Consider the following 26,301-nt stretch of genomic DNA (forward strand, 5'->3'; position numbering starts at 1 on the left):
GTTAATCAAGCAAAACAAATTCACTAATGACAGAAGATAAAATAGATAGTTGGGACCTCCTAAAAATGAAGTATTTATGCTCATCAAAAAACTTTACCAAGAGAGTATAAAAAGAGAGAACCTATAGACTGGGAAAAAATCTTTGGCAACGACATATCTGGTAAGAGTTTAATCTCTAAAGTGTATAGAAAACTTCAACAACTGAGGAACAAAAAGACAATCCAATCAGGAAATGAACAAAGGACATAAACAGACACTTCACCACAGAGGACATTAAGGTGGCCAACAAATACATGAAAAGATCATTAGCCGTTAGAGAGATGCACATCAAAACTACAGTGAGATACCATCTCACCCCTGTAAAAATGGCAGTGATCAAACAACCAGAAAAATGCTGGTGAGGTTGTAGGGGGACTGGAACTCTTATGCACTGTTGGTGGGATTGTAAAATGGTATAACTGCTGTGGGAAACAGTATGGCACTTCCTGAAAAAGCTAGAAATAGAAATACCTTATCATCCAGCAATCCCACTCCAAGGTATATATCCTAGAGATGCAAGAGCAGTGATATGAATAGACATGTGCACGCCTGTGTTCATTGCTGCATTATTCACAATAGCAAAAAGATGGAAATAACCTAAGTGTCCATCATTGGATGGAAACAGCCTGTGTCCATCAACGGATAAGTGGATAAACAAGGTATGGTACATACATACAGTGGAATACTAGGCAACTGTGAAGAATAGTGAGGGATCTGCGAAACATTTTTAACATGGGTGAATCTGGAGGGCATTATGCTGAGTGAAGTAAGTCTATCACAAAAACAAATAATGTATGGTCCCATTATTATAAAAAATCAAGAGTAGATATACACACAGAAAGCGAAGTTTTTTGATGGTTAAAGGAAAGGGAGGAAGAGAGGGACAATCACTTTCTGGATAGTAGTCACTTGTTACTTTTGGTGACGGGAAAGACAAGACCAAATATGGGTGAAGTCAGTATCACTTGACCAAGGTAAATAGAGACACTGAGAAGAATAGAAGAAAAAGGAACAATTATGGTGAATGCTATGATATATACAATTTTGCGACAATAGTAAAGACAACCAAAAAAATATGTGTGCAGTTACGTGGGCAGGTGTGGATGCATATATTTCCAAAGAAACAAAATAATTATTTTTTAAATAGAAGATTTTGTTTGTTTAGTGGTTTGTTAAGACTGTGTATTGATAGTATGTCTAGGTACTTGGCTCTTGTCCCTGATTTTCTTTTCTCTCTCTTACCCACTTGGGTGACAGTTCTTTATGGTGATGTGCATTGTATATGTCCTGTTTGGTGGTCTCTGGCTGGCATGGTCTGCCTGCTATTGGCGAGATCTCCTGAGAATTCAGTTTTGGATTGGAGCTGTAATCTTGCTGGGAATGCTTGAGAAAGCTGTCTTCTATGCAGAATTTCAGAACATCCGATATAAAGGAGAGTCTGGTATGTAACGAAAGAGAGTGGGCCGTTGTGTGAGTGACGGGTGAGATGTGTGAACATTTTTCTGGGGTCAGCAGTCATTAAATAGGTCTAGCCTTTCTGTTAATTATTAACATAACTGAAGCAGAATCACTATGATTGTGCTTTCTGTTTTTAATCTCAACTTATGGGTTCAGTGATGTAGGAGTAATGGTACTAAAATATACTCTTAAGGTTATTTTAAATAGTAGTGGCCATTTGGGGAAAGATTATTAGCGTCCTTGAGTCTTAATCACCTTTGATTTGTAAAGCATCATTATTACTATCTACATTTAAGAAAACCAAAACGTCAGCAGTTTGAAATCCACCAGCTGCTCTGTGGGAGAAAGATGTGGCAGTCTGCTTCCATAAAGATTACAGCCTTGGAAACCGAATGGGGCAGTTCTACTCTGTCCTGTAGGGTTGCTATGAGTCAGAATCAACTCAAGGGCAGCGGGTTTGGTTTATTTAATTGTAGCATGTGATTGATTGTAAGACACACCCTGATTTCAGAGGTGTTAAATGTAGGGGAAAGGTGCATCTGAGAGTTGAAAAAATACAGAATACCAACAAAATAGGAGGGCAGTAGGGTAACTTGGTAATGACAGACATTGTTTTGTATTGAAGTTCTTTGTGTTCTCTTCAGTTGTTTCTCTTCAGACCATTTGATCAATAATAATTATTGTTGCAAAATGTATTAACTAGATCTTTTCCTTGTCTTTGAAAGGATATTTAAATAATAAGATATGGAAATTGTATGTGTATGTGTTACACTTTTCTTTGTATAGCTGTATTTCTAAAAATTCTCTAAGATGCTATAAACTGTCCATATAGGTAGGTTGAAGTGTTCTGCCAAGGTTTTAGTGGGAAGGGAGGAAGTGAATTGAGCACACCAAGATTGCTGTACACACGTGCAAGATCATAAATTGTAGCAGCTTGTGGATTTTTAAAAATTGCAGAAATAGTCTTTTTTAATAGCACTAAACCCAATGCTTATACCGAAGAGTGTTAGGGATCTACATTCTGATAGCACAGTTGTGCCTTCTGCTAAACCTAGATTACAGTGACCCTACTTCCCCCCTTTCTTTTTTCTGATAGTCCAAGGTGCCCTGATCCTTGCAGAGTTGCTTTCAGCAGTGAAACGCTCACTGGCTCGAACCCTGGTCATCATAGTCAGCCTGGGGTATGGCATAGTCAAGTAAGTATTAACTTCCTGTAGGCAAGAGCATGTGAAAATTCTGATGAAGTTGGAACAGTCTTGCAGATTCCTAATGTAGTAGTTGTAAAAGAGTTAGATTTAAGAAATAGCTCTGAAATAGGAAAAGATCTCTGAAGTTTCATAGGTTTGTAAAAGTTGGGAAGATGTTAGTGTTTCATTTGGCTTAGAACATCTGCAGGAAGTCTTGAAATGTGCTGCATGACATTGAAATACCAGACTCTTAGAGCAAATGTATAGTGACTTGACTCTTCCAAAATATTCTTGTACATCAGATTTTTTTAAGGGAAGAGCATTCCTGCTGAAACAGTCTGAAAACAATTTAGTTTTTATTAAAATTTTTTTTATTGAATGCCTTCTATATACCAGGCACAGTTCTAGGCCGTAGGCATGCAGCAAGTAAACAAAAGACTTGGTGCTTGTATTTGTGGAGGGAGAGGACACAGGCAAAAATCAAATAAGTACGTAAAACATCTGCTATGTCAGTGATAGTGCTGTGGGCAAATAAAGCAGGAGAAGGCCTCGGGTGTGCTAGGCGGGAGGTGGGGCTCACGGTTTTAAGAAGGATGGTCAGTGAAGGCCTTAGCTGGTGACGTTTTAGCAAAGACCTGAAGGAAGTAAAGGAGCCGTACGTACACCCTGGGGAAGAGATGAGGTGTGATTAGATTCTGTATATATTTTGAAGGTAGAGAGAATAGCGTTTGTGGATGGATCAAATGTGTGATGTGAAAGAGGAGAGGAATCAGTGATGCCAGCCGCTTTGGTCTGAGCCAGTGGAAGGGTGGAATCGACACTTACTGGGTTGAAGAAAACTTCAGGTGAATAAGTTTGGAGCAAGGGTAAGATTAGGAGTTGAGTTAGATATCCAAGTGAATATGGGCCAGAAAATGAGTGGAAGATGTTGGGGTGGAGTTAAGGATTTGGGAGTCATCAGGATGTAGGTGTTATTAAAGCCTTAAGACTCATACGATCACCAAGGAAGCGAATGTAGATAGAGAAAAAAAATCCAAGGTCTGAGCCGTTGAACATTTTCTGTTATTTGGAAGTCAGTGATACGAACTAGAATTAGAACAAAGGCAGTTCAGGAGTGTCCAGTGAATGGGAGGAAAACCTGAAGAATGTGTTTCAAGGAGGGAGTGATTGATTGTGTCAGATGCTCCTGGTAGGACAAGTAAGATGAGGATTGAGAATTGACCATGGGATTTAGCTACATGGAGGAGGTTAGTGACTTTAACAAGAATAGTCTCAATGAAGTGGTAGGGACAAAAGCCTGATGGCAGTGGGTTCAAGAGAGAATGAAGAGAGGAATTAAGAGATAGCTGGATATAGATAGTTATTTCAAGGAGTTTTGCTTTAAATGGCATTATAGAAATGGTGTGTGTTTGTGTGTATTAAATTTTTGAATTTCTTCCTTTATTCAGCAAATATTTGAGTGCCTCATATATGCCAGGAAGTCTTCTAGGTATCCAGAATATGCCAGTGTGAATAGTGGGTAGGATGTCGGGGGTGGGGGGGGATCCCTGCCTCATGAAACTTTTCTAGTATAGAACAAAAAAACGTAAAAACAAATAATTGCTGAGGTTTAGGTAGACATGTTCTGAGACAGTGCATATCAAACTGGAATGCATTGATGGCTCACCTGGAGATCTTGTTAAAATGTAGATTCTGACTCAGTAGGATTTTGATTATCAAGTATCTAAGGCTTTTCCTCCTTCAAATAAAGGTTACACAAAAGACTTTTCATATTTTTGGGGGTTTTGAGCTTTCATAAACGAAAAACCAGGTGACACTGAGTTGGTTCTGACTCATGGCAACCCTGTGTGTGCGGAGTAGAACTGCACTCCATAGGGTTTTCAGGACTGCGAACTTTCGGAGGCAGATTGCCCATCCTGTCTTCCAAGGTGCCTCTGGGTGGGTTGGAACCTCCAACCTTTCAGGTAGTAGTTGAGCGCTTAACTGTTGGCACCACCCAGGGGCTTGAGCTTTCATATGTACTATTTATTTAATAAGGTGTAGTAGGATGTTTGATTAGTATTAAGGAATTATTGTTAAAAGTTTTACGTTTGATGATGGTAATATGATGGTTTTTAAAAATACATACTGAAATATGTACAAATAAAGCAATATGATATCTGGGATTTGCTTCAAGATAGTATGGAAGGATGGGAAGTGGATGGAATGTGCACGGGACAGGATGGGCCATAGGTGGGTGTTTGTTGCGGCTAAGTGGACTATTGTATTACTTTTGTAATTTTATTAGTAGTAATTTATAGTAGTATCATAACTTTGTTTCAAAAGTCTCCATAATAAACAATTTTTTAAAAATGTAGTCTCCATAATAAAAATTTTTTTTAATGTAATAACAATAAACAGATATAAAGCTCCAGAATTCACTATCTTGTTTAAGACCGTGTTTTTATACATGACTTTTCTTCCCAGGTCAGGTGTGTATGGTTTATCTCTTTGAATTGTTTAAAAAAAAAAAAAAATTTTTTTTTTTTTGAATTGTTAGGTTGTGTAAATTAACATGAGTTTTCTTAACTTGCGCTGCTGCATTTGTACTCAAACTATCGCTTTGCTTCCTCTTTAGGCCTCGCCTTGGAGTTACTCTTCACAAGGTTGTGGTAGCAGGAGCCCTCTATCTTTTGTTTTCTGGCATGGAAGGGGTCCTCAGAGTCACTGGGGTCAGTACTGCGCCACTGGAGTTTTTGTGGTCAGGTCAGATGTATTGTTTTTGTTTTAAGAGGGTGGATTGGAAGGCTCTGTGAGCTTCTTTGCTGTTTCCTCTAAGTTGTCTTTGGGCTAATTTTAAAAATGTCGGTATAATTCGTTTTTCCTTATTAATCTGTCCATTAGAGTGTTATGAGTTTAATGTGTGACTGGGCATGAATGCTTTCCCACCTGTCTCCACACTGATTATTATTTGGTTCCTCTCCAGGCAGTGGACTCTCATCCTGGATGAGACAAACCTTGGAATCATGTACTTACTTGTTAACCTAATTTTTGTTTTAAAATAACAGTGATCTTTGCTTATCCAGCACTTGACTTTCAAAGCTTTTGTTAAAATGCAGCTAATTAAAGTTTGACACCAATTACATAATCATCCCTTTTGCCAAGAAAGGAAACTAAAGTGCTGAGATATAAATGGTACAGAAATTGTTAGAGTTAGGAGGTGGACCTTCCTAGGCCATTCCATATTTTCTCTTATTTACTTTAAAATTAGTCTCTGGAACAGCCTATTAGATCCAAGGTTGTAAATGCGTAAACTTGGCTTTGCTCTCAAGATAACTAGGCTCAGCAAGTTTTACAACAACTTGCCCCTTAAGTGAAACATCTAATTGGATACAAATTTGTTTTTCAAGTCCCAGGGTCCTCTGTATGTCATTTCCTTAGATTTGTAGCATTTAACCTTCTGTCAATTTTATTTTCTTTCCTCTTCTCCTGCTGTAGTATTTTTCTTATCCTTTGGCTCTGATAGTAAACCTGGCCCTCTCAGCAATTGATGCCTGTATTATTTTATGGATATCCTTTCATAATGGCCTTGTCATTGGGTAATTATGGTGATATAAATGCCATCTTATGTATACACTTGTGGAAACAAACAGTGTAGTTTTGGGGAGAGATAATTGCCTTTTATTTTGGGGTAACCTGTTGTTTATAAAACTCCATTACAATTCTGAAAATCAGTAATTCGCAGTATATTAACGATGCAGTGATCTCTTTTTTAAAATACGGGGAGGGTCTTTTTAGACTTGTTGCCACAATTACACTGACGGGGAAGTATTGTTTGGCTGGGGGTTTATAAACACTGTAACTTTTTTGATGTGGTCATTCCTTAACATGGATCTTAGCTCCCTAGGAGGCGTATGGTGGTTGCGTTTTATTAGTTAGCAGAATGTTTCCTTGAATGGAGATTGTAATCAACAATTTGTGTGAAATGCTTATAGCTGTGTATTCTAAGTGATGGTTTGCCGGAAGGGAAGACTGATGTAGGTGCCGAGTGATACCATTTTCTTCCAGTTGAAATGCACACCAATCCAGATGGTTATATAAATGCAGAATTGTATGCTGGTGTCTTCTCTGTGCCTCTCTAGCCATCTTTTTTACCCCCTCTTTTTCTTTGTCTGCAGGCCCAGACTGATCTTGCTTCCTTGGCCTTTATCCCCTTGGCTTTCCTAGACACTGCCCTGTGCTGGTGGATATCCTTCTCGTTGGCTTGTTTGATGGATGTTCATTTTCTCCCCTTGGAGATGGGTTTCCCTTGGTCTTTATACAAAGGGTTTTTACCGCTTTTGTGGATTACTCTTCACCCTGGGGGATAGGGTATTTTAGGTCTAACAACCTGAGGGCTCAGGTAAGCGGTTGTCCCCCGCTCCCCATTTTTAAAATCACATCGGAAGTTGGTGACTGGACTGAGCACAAGATAAAAGCTACTGACTTTTCTTTTTTAAATGAGCATTTCACCTTGACTTTGGACTTCTGTACTGGCTGCTCTGGTCCTGCTCTTTCTTTCAGCCACTAAAACCGAAAGCAAACCCATTGTCATCAAGTCAATTCTGACTCATAGCGACCCTATAGGACAGAGTAGAACTGCCCCATACGGTTTCCAAGGCTGTAGATTTTACAGAAGGAGACTGCCCCCTCTTGCTCCTGCAGAGTGGCTGGTGGGTTCGAACTGCCGACCTTTTCAGTTAGCAGTTGAGTGCTTAACCACTGCACCACCAGGGCCACTAAAAACCACTAAGAAAAACCACTAGCAGTTATTAAATCTTTTGAAAATTGTGAAAAGATTTTGATTCTTAAGATACGTTTTCAGGAAATGCAGTAGATTGTTTGACTCTTCTAAAAAAGTCTAGGTGGGTTTAGCAAGTTTTAACCCTTTTATAGGGTGAGTGTTTTATTCCTTCATTCAAAAGCTGACTTGGGGTTATGTGAAGATTTCTACCTTTAGACATTAATATTGTTTAATTTGCAGGCAAAGTCACCCAGCAGATAACAAAATATTTATTCTTTTTCTCCTGCTTTTTAAAAGTAAATATTTGTTTATTAGGCATTTGGCCTGTTGGGTGAAAGATTCAAGTTTTTGGACTTTGTATTTTTGGGGATTATTTTGACTTTGTTTTGATTTTGTGTACTTGTCTGGCTCTATGTACCCAGCAATTGTGCAGTATTACTGTCTTGATCAGACTCACTATTGCAGAAAGCTGAATATGAACAAAATTGTATAATTTTGTGATTGTAGTGGGTTGCCATATATAAAACATGTTTGAAATTGAAGTGTCCTGAGTCCAAATGGCCAAAGCTTTTCTAGGTCAGTGTCTTTCCAAGTGTGCTTTATGAATGTCTAACTTTTGGTAGGAGTGGAGAGAAGGAGGTGGGACTGAACCATCCAATAAGAACCCACTGACTAGGCAACAGCCAAGGCTCTGTCAGAGGGCACAACAAGCTCCAACTCCATTATTTTCATATATGCTCATCATTCTGCAAGTTGGACATGAGAACAGAGGTCCTCTTAGCTGTCATCAGTTCCCCTTCTCTCTTCCTCTCTCAACTCGTACTTGAGAATAATGCTCAGAAAATGCAGAGTTATTGCCTTTGGCGCTTAACTGCCTGGGATTCTCAGCTGATTGTAGGGTCCTCTTAGTTCAGAGTAGTCAGGCAGCTAATAACAGGTTCCTTAAGGTGGCACAAGGGCACTGAGTATAGAATTACAGGAGGTTGTAGATATGAGTCTAATTATGGCCCTGGACTTGGTTAGATGGAACAGGTGAGAACAGAGTGAGCGCCCACCTTAAAGAAAGAGAGATGATGATGTTAACTCCTTGATCCTTGCCTGTTACTCATTTTCATTTCATCTTGTACTTGTCTATTCTTTTTGTTTGTTTCTTTAGAAAGCTTTTCTTGTCTTTATTTCTCTCTTTTTTTATATTTTTCCTTTTTTTCTCCACTTCTTATTCTGGTTCTGCCTTCTCATCAGTGTCTCATTGAATATGATGACTTTCTTACTAATCTTGGAGAGACTTGGGGGTGTTTGTGAGGTTAAGTGAGAACAAGAGAGCTGTAAGGCCTCTGGGACCCTTAGCTCTGCCATTTATGACCTTAGAGCCTCAAAGAAATTTGAGAGTTAATCATCTAGTTTATTGTTTTTTTCCATGTTGATTTCCTTGACCTGCAAACACATATTTATTAGCTTGACTCAAACAATGAAGCTGTTAAAACTTCGGAGGAACGTTGTCAAACTCTCTTTGTACCGACATTTCACCAACACACTTATCTTGGCTGTGGCAGGTAAGTCAAGAACGTTCTTCCTTCTGTTTAAATGAGGTTCTTAGCCCGAGAGTCCAGGGGTGGGCTCTCTAAAATTACACATAAGGTTTTGTGCATTTCACGTGGGGAAATGTTCTTACCTTTTGTCAAATTCTCAAAGGGGCCTATGGTTCAAAAAAGATTAAGAACCACTTAGTTTAAGTATAATAGCTAAAAATCAACTTCAAGTAATTTTAGCTCTTAGTGTGTCCCTTTCCTGTCTCCATCCTTTTTCTTGAAATAAGTTAGCTTGAGTGTCAAATAGCAGTTGGAGTCTTTTGTAGAAGACACTAATAGTTGCTTATTTGTTTTTATTAAGTAGCTACAGAATTTAAGGTTAGAGTACATTGCTATTGTATAGCTTTTATATGTGTCACTGAGGATGAATGAAATCTAGACATTACATTAGGTGGGCTGTACCAAACTAGGCTAACTTACCTGCCTCTTTTTTTTTTTGGCATTAAAATTAATTCTGTCTAACAAAAGTTATTATGAACAAAATCAAAGACAAGATGCGAGCTGAGAGGAGATATATTTGTGATGCATATAACTGATACAAAATTAGTGTCCATAATTCACATGAAACTCCTACGATTTGTTAAGAAAAAGGCAAGCAACTCAATAAAAAACGGGCAAAGGATCTAAACAGACAGTTCACGGAAGAGCAGAGTTGAACGGACTGTAAATCAGTAAAAACATGGAGACACTAGGAATCAGTGCATTGCAAATTATATAACTTTTTACATCATCAGATAGTCAAAGTTTTTTAATTTTGATAACACCAAGTGTGGGTGTTAGTACACTTAGTTATAGCTACAAGAACTCCCACACTGTTTGTGGAAGCGTAAAATAGGACACCCATTTTGGAGAACAGTTTGGTCTTGTCCAGTAAAGCTGAAAGTGAGCCACGCCGTGACCCAGCAGTTCCACTCTTAGGTGCATACTCAAAAACTCTCACGTACACGTATGCAGAGAGCTTAGAATGTTCACTGCGGCATTGCTCGTGAAAGCAAAAACTTGCAGAAAATAAATAAATCATGGTGTATTCATTCAGTAGACACTGTATGTACATCAGGTAAGTAGTGTTCACATGGATAAATTTCAAAACATGATGCAGAGTACCAAAGCAAATAGCATAATGATGTATTCAGGGTAATTGACGAGGAGCTTGAAAACCTGCATATTACGCTATCTATTGTGTATGGGTACATGCAAATTAGTAATAGTATGAAACATACATGAGGATTATAAAACTAAAATTCATAATATTATCTCTGGGGAGGGGAAGGGGAAATAGGATCAGGATGAAGTTAACAAGGTGCTTCAGCTTAATCTTTAACTATTTTTTAAAATTATAATCAAAGGAAGGGAAATGTTAGTTTTTTTGTTTTTTAATGTTGTGTTTTAGGTGAAAGTTTACAGAGCAAATTAGCTTCCCATTCCACAAATTGTACACGAAGCGTTCATGACATTGGTTGCAATCCCCAGACCGTGTTACCACTCTCCCCATTTCCACTCTGGGTTCCCTGTTTCCTTTCATCTGGTTTTCCTACCCCTTCCTGCCTTCTCATCTAAGCTTTTGGGCAAATATTGCCCTTTTGGTCTCGTGTAATTGTTCTGTGAGCACGTTCATTTCAGATGTTGTTTATAGGCCTATATATTGCTTGACCAGAAGATGGTTTCTGGGAATGACCACAGTTCCAAATCAGAGGGGTGTCATAGAGCCATAGTCTCGGGGGTTCCTTTAGTCTGTATCGGGCCAGTAAGTCTGGTCTTTTTTTTATGAATTTGATTTTCTTTTCCTGTTTTTTCCTCCTGCTCTATCTGGGACCCTCAATTGTGATCGCAGTCAGAGTAGCCGGTAGTGTTAACCAGACACTGTCTAGTTCTTCTCGTCTTGGAGTTGTGTAGGCTGTGGTTCCTGTGGTCTGTTAGTTCTTTGGACTAATTGCACCCTTGAGTCTTTGGATTTCTTCACTCTCTTTTACTCCAGGGGGGAAGAGACTGCTAGTTGTATTTTAGATGGCCACTTGCAAGCTTTTTTGAACCCCAGATGCTACTCACCATAGTAGGATGTAGAATGTTGTTTTTATGCACTGGGTTATGCCAGTTGATGTGTATGTCCCTCGAGTCTGTGGTCCTTAATCTTCAAACCTAATATCTTTGTTCCAGGAGGTGTTTGCTTATGTGTAAGAAGTTTCCCTGACTGTGCCCCTCGTGTGTTCTGTTGTCTATATTAGTATATGTGCACATCTACGATTATGTATGTAGAGACATCCACAACCTAACCAGTGTTTGCAGGTGGGTGTGCTCTGTTACACCCTCCCATGCCTCTTTATCATTCCTGTCTACCTGCATGTCCCTTCTTAAATTATTGTTTGTTAATAGTGTTGTTGCAGGATTGTCTGTGTTATAGTAATTGTCGTAGTTGCCCTTTGTCCTTGTGTTCCTTCCTTTGCTTTTGTCATGTTGTGGTGACTTACCCCATATAGTATATTACCTTTCCCTTCACCGGTATTACCACGTTCCTTCTGCCTATTTAGTAATTTACCCTGACTCCCCATCTCTTCCCTGGTAACCATCAAAGAATGTTTTTTTCTGTGTGTAGACTGTTCCCTGTTTTTTTATAATTGTGGTCTCGTATAATATTTGTCCTTTTGTGATTGACTTATTTCACTCAGCATAATGTCCTCTGCGTTCATCCATGTTGTGAGATGTTTTGCGGTTTTGTTGTTATTTATTCTTGCATAGTGTTCCATTGTATGTAAGTACCACAGTTTTTGTTTATCTGTTCATCTCCTGATGGGCACTTACGTTGTTTCTATCTTCTTGCTGCTGTGAATAATGCTGCAGTGAACATGTGTGTGCATATGTCTATTTGTTTCATGGTTCTTATTTCTCTAGGATACATTCCTAGGAGTAGGATTTCTGGATTGTATGGTAATTCTATTTCTAGCTTTTTAAGGAAGCACCATATTGTTTTCCATAGTGGTTGTACCATTTTACATTCCCAACAGCAGTGTATAAGAGTTCAATCTCCCCACAACCTTGTCAGCATTTGTTGTTTTCTGGGTTACTTTGATTAGTACCATTGATGTTGGGGTGAGATGGTATCTCGTTAGAGTTTTAATTTGCATCTCTCTAATGCCTGATGATTGCAAGCATTTCTTCATGTGTTTGTAAGCCGCCTGAATGTCTTCTTTGGAGAAGTGTCTGTTCATATCCTTTGCCCTTTTTTCGGTTGGATTGTCCTTTTGCTGTCGAGGTGTTGAAGTTTTGTATAAATTTTAGAGATCAGACCCTTGTCAGATATGTTGTAGCTAAAAATTTTTTCCCAGTTTGTAGGTTCTCTTTCTCTGGGCATAAGAGTTTAATTTTTAGGAGGTCCAGTTCATCTAGTTTATCTTCTCCTGTTTGTGCATTTTTAGTTGTGGTTGGTGTACTATTTATGCCATATATTAGGGTCCCTAGGGTTGCTCCTATTTTTTCTTCTATGATCTTTATAGTTGTAGGTCTTATATTTAGGTTTTGATTCATTCTGAGTTAGTTTTGGTGTATGGTGTAAGGTATGGGTCCTGTTGTATTTTTCTAGAGATAGTTACCCAGTTTTGCCAGCACCGTTTGTTAAAGAGACTATCTCTTTCTTATTTAATGGACTTTGGCCCTTTTGTCGCTGTCCATAGGTGGATGGATTTACTTCTGGGTTCTCAGTTCTCTTCATTGGTCTGTGTGTGTCATACCAGTACGGGGCTGTTCTGACTATCACAGCTGTCTCTTGGCCCTTGTACAGGAATAATGAGATCTGGCCCATGATTGGAACCAGCTCTTCTGTTTGTGTTACATTTTATCAACTTGCCTATCCTTCCTTTTTCATCGGACCAGCGAAAGAGAAATTATAGTAACTATACTAAGGCTGGACCCCTGGTGGCGCAGTAGTCAAGAGCTAGAATGCTAACCAAAAGGTTGGCAGTTTGAATCCACCAGCCGCTCCATGCAAACCCTATGGAGCAGTTATAGTCTGTCCTATGGGGTTGCTATGAGTTGGAATTGACTCAACGGCAGTAGGTTTGGTGTTTTTTTCTTTTTTTAGTTACACTCTATACTCAGGTTAAAGGAGAGGGGAAAAGCTAAGGATGTTTAACAGGAGTCCCTTAGCTTTTCAAGTTTGTCTTTACTACCTTATTTCTGTATTACCATTGTCTTTTATATTATTAGTAATTCTGGAAAAAGACTTACTTCCAGTACCTTGTTTTCTACTTCTGAGGGTAACTGTGGCCAGATGGTAAATGAAACTCTTCCTTAAGCACAGAAAGAGTTGAAGAGACAAAGTGGAATTACATCTTTTTTCTCTTTATTATTAACATTTCAGTATGTAGCATGGGCTTTGCTCAGTCAATTTGTATTGAATAAATTTGTTAAAATAACTGATAGAAAATGGTTGTAATTTATTGGGGGCTAACACTTTTAAGGCTGTGTAGATTTCTACCTAGCCAGAAATAAGGAATGTAACTGTGGGTGGAAACCGACATTCATGCTCTGACCAGGTTTTTTAATTTCCTGTTAGCATCTATTGTGTTTATCATCTGGACAACCATGAAGTTCAGGATAGTGACTTGCCAGTCGGTAAGTGACACGCTCACGCGTTTATGAATAGGGTACTGTCTTGTACACAGAAGATGATAACAATGGTAAGGTTCTTGTGAAGTATGCACCTTCTAAGAAATTAGGAGTAGATGCCATCTGCGGGTTGGGTCCCTCCTCGTGTGCTGTCCTAAGTGCTCTGTACTGTCATGGTGCTTGGCATTACAGTTCTTGTACTTTAATCTGACGACACATCCCAGTAGTGAGAGAGAATTCTGTAAATGATAACCACAGGCTGGCATAAGTCTTGCCTTAACTAAAGATTCTCAAACAAGAAATCCAGAGTCCTGAGCATTAAGTATGTGTGAATAATGATAATCTGAGTACAAGCCACGTCCTTAATCTCTGAACACAAAGACTGGCCAATCAGGTTAAGACAATATAGCATTTCTTCGGAGGCAGCTTAAGACTCAGGTAAAAATAAAAAAGTAAATGAAAAATGAACACACAAACTATCTGATGTTATTTTCTTGTACCCTGTGTGAAAACCCTTCCCTGGGATTCTCAGGGAAACCCTGGTGGCGTAGTGGTTAAGTGCTATAGCTGTTAACCAAGAGGTTGGCAGTTCGAATCCGCCAGGTGCTCCTTGGAACCTCTACAGGGCAGTTCTGCTCTGTCCTACAGGGTCGCTATGAGCCGGAATCGACTCGATGGCTGTGGGTTTGGTTTGGTTTTGTGGGATTCTCAGAGCTGTAATGCAGCTTGGACAAATGGTCAGCTCAGTAAGCACTACAGGGGAGGAAGCTACCTTCATTCATTCCCTCTGTGTCCCCAGCACTCAGCACAATGCCCAGCACACAGCAGGTTCTTAGTAAACATAAGTTGAGCGAGTAAGTATTCTTGTGCTACAAGGGCTTTGTGAACACAGAGTTACGATAATATATATAAATGTACTTTTCCCCTTGTAATTTTTTTTTTTTTTAATAGGACTGGCGGGAGCTGTGGGTCGACGATGCCATCTGGCGGTTGCTATTCTCCATGATCCTCTTTGTCATCATGGTTCTATGGCGACCATCTGCAAACAACCAGAGGTTCTTAGCCTCTTCTTATTTACTCCGCTGACTACTGGATGGCCCTGGAATCAGTAAAGGGTGGTACACTGGGGAACAGTGTCAGGGCCGTTGCATATGGTGGAAGGAGCACTAGGTCTGGAGTCAGGGGAAGAGGTTCTTGTCCCAGCTCTGCTACTAACTTGATTGGTGATGTTTAGCATGCTGCCTCTTTTCACCTCTCTGGGTCTTGGTTTCCTTTTTCAGATAATGCAAGGGAATTGAACCAGTTAATATGAAGTCCATTTCTGCCTTATATCTTCTGAAAATATTAAGTTATTCATATGGTTACATAAAGGAGGGACATACGTTATTAGACTTGTAAGAACCTCCCCTGTCTAGTGTCCGGAAGGATAGAACCACTTCTGTAGTCAGCAGCCAGCTCACTCTGTAATGATAGGGCAAAATGAAAACTTAAGTGCCTGACTTTGGAGTTAAAAATCCACATGTGAATTTGCTTTGTCAAACTATGGGCAAATCTCAGTTATTTAGAGATTGGTTAGCTCTATCTTGTGAATATCCATGCCTTTTTTTCCTGTCTTTTTTTTTTTTTCCTCTTTTGTGTTTAGACAGTTAACTGTTGATTGTAAGCAGCCCCATCACCAAAGAAGGAAAAGGGTGGGATGGTAAACTGAATAGTTAATTTTATACTCAGACATACCAGCAAAGATTTGGAAAGAAGATAGATCTGAGATCCTTTTCCCACCCCATGAAAATAGCTCTGCTGTCTTTTCATACTATTTGCTTAATACGTGCTCATGAAAAAAACAAACAATAGAGAATAGGTGTGTAAGAAAATAAAGGAAATCTAAAATCCACTGTTCAGAAAGAACCTGGAAATTCTGGTGACCCTCCTTTTATATTGAGGTATTGATTTACTGCTTTACTTACTATGTACATAAAAAATTTTTCCCTTTCTTTGGTCTTTTTATCTTCTTACTTTATCTCCCTTCTTCCTTTCTCCTTTTCTTTAAAAACACTGCCCTCTCTCCAGTAACGCCAGTGCTTAACAGCTTAATGTGGTTCCTCTTTTTATACATTGTATATGTAGGTTTATTTTATTACCTAACAGAACTGGAACCCTCCTTTACCCACTTAGCAGCACACTGTGGAGATCCTTCCAAGGTCTAAATTGAGCTCATCCATTTTTATGGCACCATGGTGATAGGGTGTGGTACAGTTAATTCTTTCAGTTTGGGGTGTTTTGGGCCCCTAAGACCACCCATATGTTCAGTGATTCACTAGAAGAACTCATGGGACTCATCATATAGTGGTATTTATGGCTAAGGTTTATCACAGCAAAGTGGTAAGATCAATAAGGAAAAAATGCACGGGCAGAATCTAGAGAAATTGATATTTTCTTCCCCTGTGTTCTTGGTCTCCTCTAAAGGAACACATCAAGGCTGCTGCTTTCCCCAGCAGTAAAAATGCAGTAACACATGTGCAATGTTTCTGCCCAGGGAAGCCCTTTAGAGACTTAGCACCCAAAGTTTTTATTGGAGGCTGATCAGTAAGCACCCTCTGCCTAGCACGTACCAAAATTTCAGACTTCCAGAAGGAAAGCAGATGTTTATCATAAATTACATTGTATAAACTGTCTAGGTATAGTGATCTACCCTTATCAGTTAGGGAATGGGTCAAATGCTAATTTCCCAGTTGCCAGCCAGGGCCAACTTTGCAAGTCAGCCCTTCTGAAAACGTGCTGTGTTAACTCTTTTGTACCCATTGCCATTGAGTTGATTGCAACTCAAAGCTGCCCTGTAGGAGAGAGCAGAACTGCCCCACAGGGTTTCCAAGGCTGTAATCTTTACAGAGACAGATTGCCACATCTTTCTCCTACAGTAGATGGTAGGTTTGAACCACCGACCTTTTGGTTGGCAGCCAAATGCTTGACCACTGAGCCACCAGGGCTCCAGGGAGATTGAATAGGAATAAGCTACAATAATGTGTTAAATATCCTTTTACATTTATTCTTATACACTCCAGTACCCCCTTACCCTGTGTTTTTTTTTTCCCCCACAGCACTATTACCTTCTAAATCCTCTGTGTCTATTGTTTACTGTCTTCTCCCCTCATCCCCAGCAAATGTAAGTTCCATGGGGTCAAAGACTGTTCCTCGCTACCTGGAATAAACCAAACTGCAAAATCTGAGGGAACAGTCCCCACAAGAGGGCCCTCACCTCTTACAACAGTTGTGAGTTTGGCAGGTTCCCTAAAGTACCCTCAGGTTCTATAATTCTCTAGGAGAAGGACTCAGAATTCACTGAAAGCTGTTAGACTCATGGCCACAGTTTTAATACGAGAAAGGATACAAATTGAGATCAGCCAGGGGAAGATACGCACAGAGCAGAATCCAGGAGGGGTCCACATGCTGAGCTCCAGGTCACTGTCTCCCCATGAAATCATGGACAGATGTGTGACAATACGCAGAGTTGCCGGCCAGGAAAGCTCTCTGAGCTTGTGGTGTCCAGGGTTTTATTATTAGGGCTTGATCATATATTGCTTAGGTGTAGTTGCTCTTTAACCAGTTACTAAGTTCCCTACTATGCCTAGCTTATTAAGAGTTTTTATCATGAAAGAGAGACTTAAAAACAAGGTAGAATGAAAATAGGAGGTGGCTATAAAATGGAAAGTACAGTGAGGTCAAAGCTAAAGTGTACTGGGAATCACTTGTCCGGTAGCTGCGTTGCTGAATCGCAGAAGTTGGGAAAGAAAGGCATCTGAGATATACCAGATAGGCTTTCCTCTTCCCAGCTCTTCACCTGGAAACTGAAATTTTAGATTACCTGGGAAACACAAGGTCAGACCTCTGTCTCTTAACTCCCTATTTGAAGGCTGAGATTTTAAATTACACAAGAATTTACTTATCTGTGTGATACATATCCTTGTAAATGGATGTTTATTGAATGCTTACTGTGTGTCAGATATTCTAAGCCTTTTATTTGTAATTACTTATTTAATTTTCGTAAAACATATTAGGAGGAGTGTTCTTTTGTTATCCCCATTTACAGATGAGGAAACTGGGGCACAGAGAGAGTAAGTAACTTGTCTGAGGTCACAGGTAATAGGTGCAGAGCTTGAACTCATAACCATTGTACTGTGCTGCTTTTCCCTGCTAATTAGGCAGTTGAGAGTTTTCTGAAGGGGAAGAATTATTTCATTACTCATTAAACTGATTTTATGCATGACTGTAATTGCCGTTTCAGTATTTAGTCCTGTAAAATCCAAAGGGTGGAACAGTTTTTGTAATCTACTAATTTTTTTCTTTGGTTCTGTCAGGTTTGCCTTTTCACCGTTGTCTGAGGAAGAGGAGGAGGATGAACAAAAGGAACCTATGCTGAAAGAAAGCTTTGGTAGTGATGAAATTTACCTTCTGTTTTTACTTTAAATATTCTTTTCTGATTTTTAGACATAGAATTAAGTAAGTATAACATTTCCAGTATCAAAATCAAGACACTTTGTTACAAGTACGTTGTTTATTATTTTATAACCGTATTATTCCTCATTTCGGTATTTGGTGAAGTTAGAGTGAAGAAAAAACGAGGGTATGAATCTTTAAGATGAAGCCATGGTAAATTCAGTAAATAAATGAACGTTAAAGGTCCTGTTCAGGGGGCACTGGTGGTTTCAGCGATAGAATTCTCTCCTTCCATTCAGAAGATCAGTGTTCAATCCCCAGCCAGTAGGCCGCACGCACAGCCACCACCTGTCTGTCTGTCTATCTGTGGAGGCTTGCGTGTTGCTGTGATGCTGAATGGATTTCAGCAGAGCTTCCAGATTAAGACAGACTAGGAAGAAGAGCCTGGCAGTCTACTTCCAAAAGTCAGCCAGTGAAAACCGTATGGGTGACAGTGGTTTGATCCTCTTGTGCATAGGGTTGCAATGAGTTGGGGGCCCACTCTAAGCAGCTAACAACAACCAACAGAGGTCCGCTTTATTTGCTAGAGTTGAGCGCAATTCAAAGATGGGGAAACATCTTGTATAGTTCAGCCTCAAAAAGCTTAAAATTCTGAATCCATTTTCTGTGATATTTTCTGGCCTATTGAGAGAGTTAACCAGTCTACTTTTTTTTTTCTTCTACAGAAGGAATGAAAATGAGAAGTAGCAAACAAGAACCAAATGGAAATAGTAAAGTGAATAAAGCAGTAAGTATGGCTTCTTTCCCTTTCTTCTTTTGTCTCTGCCCTGTTCCCCAGCCTAGGTGGAGCTTAACAGTTAAATATACAGCCCTTAATGATTTTTGTGTATATGCTTATAATGGGGCTTGTTTTAGAAATCTTTTTAATATATAGTACATTTATATTTCTTTAAACAGAGACAGCAAGGGGCTCTGTCTAAGGCCTTATAATCTCTAAGTAGATGGTTTGCTACTATGTGCTGGCAAAGTACCAGATCATTCTGATGGTTCTCTTTGGTCGTTTTCATCAGTGAAGTCATAGCCACCTACCTTAATCCCGAAAGTCAGCTTCGGAGAATGACAAAGGGTTTTTCAGGCAGTTTTTTAAGAACTGTATGCAGCTACTGTCCATTAAGGGCTTTAGAATTTATCTCAGCTTTAAGGAGCAAAGCCTGTGTGAAACAAACTCTTAAGTATAGACTATTGAGAAGAGAACGTTTAAAGATGTAGGACATCATTCTGTATTTCGGTTATATGGGTTTTTAAATTTAAACTGTTTGACTTTTCTGTCAGCAGCTTCATTTGCTATGTGAATGTACTACTTCAGAGTGATAAGATTAAATTTAAAGATTTTAAAACTTCTAGGTCCTTTCTTGAGAGTTGTTATTTGGTGCATTTTAGTAACAACTGGTATTCGTATGTTCCAGCAGGAAGATGATTTGAAGTGGGTAGAGGAGAATGTTCCTTCCTCCATGACAGATGTGTAAGTTACTGAGTCCTGACCATGAGAATCCTACTTCATAGTCAGTACTACTACTGCTGTTCTAGATGAATTCACTGAAGAGCATACTAATGAGAATGCTTGTGATTAACTTTACAAGTCAATCATTAAAAGGCTAGGAATGGAACATACACAAAAGTGATTGGGATTATTGGTTCAGGTGAAATTTTTGCTTATAAATATTTAGCTGTCTCCCAAAATCAATGGGATAATCTTTTTTTTTTTTTTTATTGTATTTTAGGTGAGAGTTTATAGCACAAATTAGTTTCTCATTCAGTCGTTTATACATAGTTTGTTTTGTGATGTTGGTTGCAGTCCTCGCAATGTGTCAGCGCTCTCCCCTTTCCCTTTACACCCTGGGTTCCCTCTGTCCATCCGTCCAGGCTTCCTGTCCCGTCCTGCCTTCTCGTCTTTGCTTTTGAGCAGGTGTTGCCCGTTCGGACCCGTATACTTGATTGAACTACGGTGCATGTTCCTCATGCGTGCTGTTGTTTGTTTTAATCTTTGGCTGGAAGGTGGACTTCAGGAGTAGCTTCAGTTCTGAGTTAGCAGGGTGCCTGGGGGCCATAATCTCAGGGGGTCCTCCAGTCTCTGTGAGACTAGTAAGTCTGGTCTTGTTTTGTGAATTTGAATTTTCTGCATTTTTCTCCCGCTCTGTCTGGGACCTTCTATTGTGATCCTTGTTAGAGCAGTCTTTGGTGGTAGCCAGGCACCGTCTAGTTCTTCTGGGCTCAGGCTGGTGCAGGCTGTGGTTCGTGCGGTACGTTCGTCCTTGGGACGAATATTTTCCTTGTGCCTTTGGTTTTCTTCATTCTTCCTTGCTCTAAACACGATGAGACCAATAGATGTATTTTAGATGGCTGTTTGCAAGCTTTTAAGACCCCAGACACTACTTGCCAACGTAGGATATAGAACATTTTTGTTATGAACTGTGCTATGCCAATTGATCTAGATATCCCCTGAGACCATGGTTGCCAGCCTTCAGCCACAGTAACTCAGTCCTTCAAGGTGTTTGGATGTGAATAGGAAGCTTTGCCTTGGTCAGGTGGTGCCGACTTCACCTATATTGTGTGTTGTATTTCCCTTCATCAAAGTTAACACTTGTCTACTGTCTAGTTAGTGATTTCCCCTCCCCACGCATCTCCTCCCTTGTAACCATCAAAGATTATTTTTTTCTGTGTGTAAACCTTTTCTTGGGTTTTCATAATAGTGGCTTATACAATATTTGTCCTTTCGTGATCGACTCATATGTCACTCAGCATAATGCCCTCCAGATGCATCCATGTTGTGAGATGTTTCACAGATTCATCATTGTTCTTTATCATTGCATAGTATTCCATTGTGTGTATGTACCATAATTTATCCATTCCTCTGTTCATGGGCACTTAAGTTATTCCCATCTTTTTGCTATTGTAATGCTGCAGTGAACATGGGTGTGCACATGTCTATTTGTGTGATGGCTCTTATTTCTCTAGGATATATTCCTGGGAATGGATTCCCCAGATCATGTGGTGTTTCTAGTTCCAGCTTTTTAAAGGGGCACCATATCATTTTTCCATAGTGGTTATACAATTTTTCATTCCCGCCAGCAGCGCACAAGAGTTCTGATCTCCCCGCAACCTCTCCAACATTTATTTTCTGTTTTTTTTGATTAGTGCCATTGATGTCAGGGTGAGATTGTATCTCATTGTAGTTTTGATTTGCATTTCTCTGATGGCTAATGATTGCAGCAAGCATTTCCTCACGTGTCTCTTATCTGCCTGAGTGTCTTCTGTGGTGAAGTGTCTGTTCATATCTTTTGTCTATTTTTTAATTGGATTATTTGTCTTTTTGTTGTTGAGGTACTGAAGTATTCTATAGATTTTAGAGATTAGACCCCTGTTGGATATGTTGTAGCAAAAAACCTTTTGAAATTTTTGAGTTCTTTTCAGGGCTATAATTTCAATGAAACATTAGTCCTATTAGAATGTAGAACATGTTTGTCTTTTCTATACAGTTCCAGTAATTCTGATTCTTTTTTGTATTTGCCCTTTTTTTTTTTTTTTCCTGGAAATGAATATTCCACTGTCATTTTTGAACCATTGTACATTGTTCAATTTGGTATTTTTGTTTTTTTCTTTCTTTGCAGAGCACTTCCGGCCCTTCTGGATTCAGACGAGGTCAGTAATCAAATCTTGGGCGTGAACTCTGTGAATCTGGTGACTTAGTAGGAAATTATGAGTCCTCTGGTCAAGGAGATTCTACTTATTTGACTCAATAATGGCTCCAAAGGACTATAGTTGGTATAGTTGAAAAAGGATAAGAATGGACATACTAATATTAGAACTCAGATATTCAAGAAAACTCTCAGTATTACCTGTACCTGTCTTGCTTTTCTTTTTCAGAGTTATATGGTCTTACTTGAGGATGCCTGTTTAAATTTGGTACCAATACGATACTCTGCCTCTGTGTAGTTCCCTTATCTTTAAGAAATTCAAATTTAACCTTAATCTAATCTCGGCAAAAATAGTTAAGGACAAGTGTTGAAAGGAATATAGTAGACTAGCACAAAGTATAAATTATTAAAAATTATCTACTGTTTAATGTTATCTGTATTATTACCCTCTTCAAATAACTAGGATTATAATTAGTACTCTAATGTTTTTGCTGATATTTAATCTTTTTTTTAATTGAAGAATACTTATTTTAAAAAATACTGTGTTTTTGGTGAAAGTATACACAGCAAATCAGATTTTCATTTAACAATTTCTATACATATTGTTCAGCGACATTGGTTATTACATTCTTCACAATATGTCAGCATTCTCATTTCCATTTTTGTTGTTATGTTTTCGTAATCTAGCTCCCATGTCCCCTGCTTACCTTTTCGTCATTGATCCAGGGTGAATGTTTTCCATTTGTTTCATTTAGATGATTTTTTTTTTTAGATGATTATTTAGAGGAGCACAGTAGTCAGGGGTGATAATTTATTTTGTGGGCCAATCTGTCATTTGGCTGCAAGGTGACCTCTGGGAGTGGTTTGAGTTCCAAGTTCAAAGGGTATCCCAGGGTGATAATCTTGCGGACTCATCTAGTCTCTACCAGCCAATATGGTTCTTAATCTTTTAGTATACCTCCATACGGTTTATCTACAAGGCTTCAAATGAAGTTTTATGTAAGAGTTGCAATCTGAGATCATGGGAACTAGTTTTAGACATGTTTGGAATATTAGGTTATTCCAGGACTTCTTAATTTCAGAAAGTCTTTTGGGAGCATCTTGCCTGATTTTAATTCCCTGTATTAGATAGGCTGCTATAAAAGTTGTTTGTTCATTTCCTGCTGACCTGCTGTGTGAAGCAGCATACAGTGTGAAATTCTTTAGCTGTTGAATTGAAATAATTAAAAACTCTACCATTCAGAGTTAAACCTGTCGACATAACACTGCGATGTGTTCTACATTTTCCATATCGTCTTGCAGTAATACATCTACAGCGCTCCATCTGGGGTCTTCTCTGCTGATTGTCTGCCTCAAGGCATCCCTTTGGCTTTAGGCCTCTAAACCAAAAACTCAAACCCCCTGCTGTCGAGTCCTGTGTGCAAATACTATGCAAGACTTTGTAATAATACCTAGTAAATACCAAGGGTTTTCTTTTTGAAAACTGAAAAAGAACAAATGACTTGTGAGGGAATAAATTGCCTAAAGGAGCAGGAATCAAAACTGCATCAGACTCTCATCCAGCAGCCTCGGAAAGGAGAAGATGCCAGAGCAGCGCTGTTGAATTCTGAGAAAAGTTATTTTCAGTGTAGAATTCTACACCCAGCCAAACTGTGAATAAAAGGGTTAAAAAAAAAGATGTTTTCAGAAACGCAAGAGGTAAAATAATTTATATCCTGTGCGTGCTTTCTCAGGAAAGTAGTGGAAAATGTTCTCCACAAAAACGAGGAAATCAACTAAGAAAGAGAATGGCATGGGATCCAGGAAGTAAGGGATCCAACATGAGAGAGCGCCAAGGATAATTCAAGGGGGGAAAAATGAAAACCACAGATTATCTGATGGGATTGATCATACTGAAAAGGGATTTATAGTTCAGTTTGAGTTTGGGATACATTTGTGATAGGTACTTGGCAAATGAAGCAAAGGAAAAGTGAAAAAAATACTCTAAGGTAAAAAATTTTGCAAGAAAGGAAATTATAATGGTAGTACATGTAATTTTCTTAACTGAATTTGGATATTGTACATAGTGTTTTATAGTCAAATGAAATTTTAATTAGTATATATTATTTCATTGTAAGCATATACTGTAGTTTGTTTATACGTCCCTATGTTTTTGGACATTTAGTTCTTTGTAATATTTTGCTATAACGCTGAGTGTTGCAGTGGACATGATTGTGGCTAAATCTTTGCCTACGTCCTTGAGTATTACTTCAAGATAAATTCCTAAATCAGAGGAGGTACATATTTTTATTAAAGCTTAATCTTAACTAAATTATTTATTTAATCATTTTAATTGCCTAAAATATATTTCTTTTAATTTGTGGTTTGAGGTTCAGAAGCCTAGAGATTTTGATTTAGTTGCTCTTCGCTGGGGCCTGTACATTTGTATGTTCTAAAACGTCAGTAGACAGTTAGGAACCATTGCTCTAAATATTGAATTAACATGAGCAAGGACTTGTGGAAAATAATACATGTGCATAGTCTACGTAGAAGATACTTGAAATGTGGCTAATTTTAACTAAACATTTCTTTTTCCCCTAGGAGCGAATGATCACACACTTTGAAAGGTCCAAAATGGAATAAAGAATAGGAAGAATTGCAATTGAAGATGGCTAGTATCAGGGAAGAGATCAGCTTCCGTGTCAGTCTTCCGCCACTGCTGTGTGGGGTTACTGGAGGCAACGACTTCCTGATCTGTTCCCTGATCTTGCTGCATTGGAGCTGGCGAGAGGTGTCAGAACAAGGAGAATCTTACCGAAAACAAGTTCATAGGATGGAAAAAATCTATAAGTTTCTGATTTCCAACATTGATACCCCTTCCCCTCCCACACCCTGACATGGATGTTTATGCAACTTATATGTGTTGTTCCTGAGCCCTCTATAATGTTTCAGTTGTTTAACCTGTCAAACTAAAAAGTTTAACGTCTTCTAAAGGACTGTGACATCAAGGTCATAATATGTAATCTCCAGGAACAACTGCCTGTGATTTTATTTATTTAGGAAGTTACATAGGTGATGGGGGAAATTGTTAATTATCTTTCAGTTTCCTGGGAAGCCAAGGTTACTTCTTGCAGAGATAGTTTTGAGAACAAAGGGCCCTTCTGAGTTAAGGAGCCACTGTTCTGTCAGTGATTAAAAGAACAGCAACAACAACAACAACAACGAAGCAAGAGAGACACTTACAGTGTGATTCAGATCCTTTAAAAAAGCAAAATCAAGTGCAATTTTGTTTACAAATGGTGTATATTAAAGATTTTTCTATTTCAGATGTAACTTAGAAATACTAGCTTAACTCCTTTGACATCTGCTATTGTGACATATCCCATTGCTGGCAATGTGGTGCACACTTGGGAACTTTTAACTACTGTTTTGTAAGCCTCCCAGGGCGGCGTTTTGGCATTCTAGGCGATGCTTTGTTTGCCTTCCTGCCGTTCACTGGGTGGTGCACTCCGTGCACAGAGGCACTCCATCTAAGTGCTTGTGAGCGAGCTCCCAGCTAGAGGAACTGTAATGCTTCAGAAATGGGAGCTTGGTCCAGAGGAAGCAGGTCCTTCTGGCTTAATTCACAGTTACTCCTGCATGCCGCCATGTGGAGGCCCTGGATGCTGCTTTTTCTTTAGGACTGGCTGTTTTTATATCTGGTGTTGGTTCAGAGACTAAGAAGCATTGCAAGGTGATGGGGTTTATTTGAAGCACTATATTTCTGTTTTAATGGTTTTCTCCAATTTTGCCTTCCCAAGATTTTTGTTCTACATAAAAAGTTCGTGCCACTTTTTAATATAAAAAATTTTAACAAAATTATTGTTTTTTCTCATTTTTTTTCAGACTTTATTCTGATAAACTTGTTCTCTCCAAAACTCTGCCTTGAGGGAATTTTTCTTCCATGGTTTTATTCTAGGTAGTCCTGTATTCTGTACAATCCAGTGACCATAATCGTCACTAACTCCCAGTGAAAGTCTGAATATTTATGTAGCATTTCTCTGTAGCTCCTCACTATGGTGATTAAAAAACAAAACACAGTACTTCTAAGGACTAACAGTATGAAGAACTGACTTCCATGCTAATCCATTGCCGTGGGTTGTTACTGTCAAACCACGTTGACAGTAACCCATGTTGTTGTCATGCGTACTTTTGTCTTGAATACTAAAACTTGGCAGGTGAGTAATAGTTATAATGCAGCAGTTTAGTTGGTTCAGATGTTTTTTAAGGATAGTTAGATGTTGAGTTGAGACTAGGAAAAAAAAAAAATCTGTATTCAGCAAGACCATATAGTATAAATTCTATAGGCTGAGGCCTGATAATTCTTTCTGCTCTCTTAAGACTTCCTGTGTTAATGGGATTGAATATGTGTCATTTCTTGGGGCAGGGCAGGTTCAGAAGGAATGCATAATTTCACCTTGACCTATTACCTTAGAGTTTACACTGTTTATTTTGTTCTTGGCTTTCGGCACTGGAACTAAAAATAGGCCTCCTTCTAGCACAGCAGTTGGCAATTTAAAATT

General features: G+C 38.9%; 1 protein-coding gene across 7 annotated transcripts in view; it reads left to right on the plus strand.

The window, feature by feature from the left end:
• Nucleotides 1-25,596, plus strand: part of TMEM87A (transmembrane protein 87A) — a 46,911-nt gene extending 21,315 nt beyond the window's left edge. For 2 of the 7 annotated variants that reach the window (XM_049897632.1, XM_049897634.1), the window contains 12 exons: nucleotides 1,297-1,480; nucleotides 2,594-2,693; nucleotides 5,302-5,395; nucleotides 6,162-6,233; nucleotides 8,891-8,999; nucleotides 13,582-13,640; nucleotides 14,586-14,689; nucleotides 17,987-18,060; nucleotides 18,791-18,852; nucleotides 19,532-19,587; nucleotides 21,734-21,764; nucleotides 24,341-25,596. In XM_049897632.1, coding sequence (XP_049753589.1) covers nucleotides 1,297-1,480; nucleotides 2,594-2,693; nucleotides 5,302-5,395; nucleotides 6,162-6,233; nucleotides 8,891-8,999; nucleotides 13,582-13,640; nucleotides 14,586-14,689; nucleotides 17,987-18,060; nucleotides 18,791-18,852; nucleotides 19,532-19,587; nucleotides 21,734-21,764; nucleotides 24,341-24,382 — 987 coding nt within the window. In that variant the 3' untranslated portion in view covers nucleotides 24,383-25,596. The other 5 variants (XM_049897633.1, XM_049897637.1, XM_049897638.1 and 2 more) reach the window with 5 other exon arrangements.
• Nucleotides 25,597-26,301: the final 705 nt, after the last annotated feature.

Source organism: Elephas maximus, chromosome 10 (genome assembly GCF_024166365.1).
Source record: "Elephas maximus indicus isolate mEleMax1 chromosome 10, mEleMax1 primary haplotype, whole genome shotgun sequence".
Lineage (NCBI taxonomy): Eukaryota > Metazoa > Chordata > Mammalia > Proboscidea > Elephantidae > Elephas > Elephas maximus.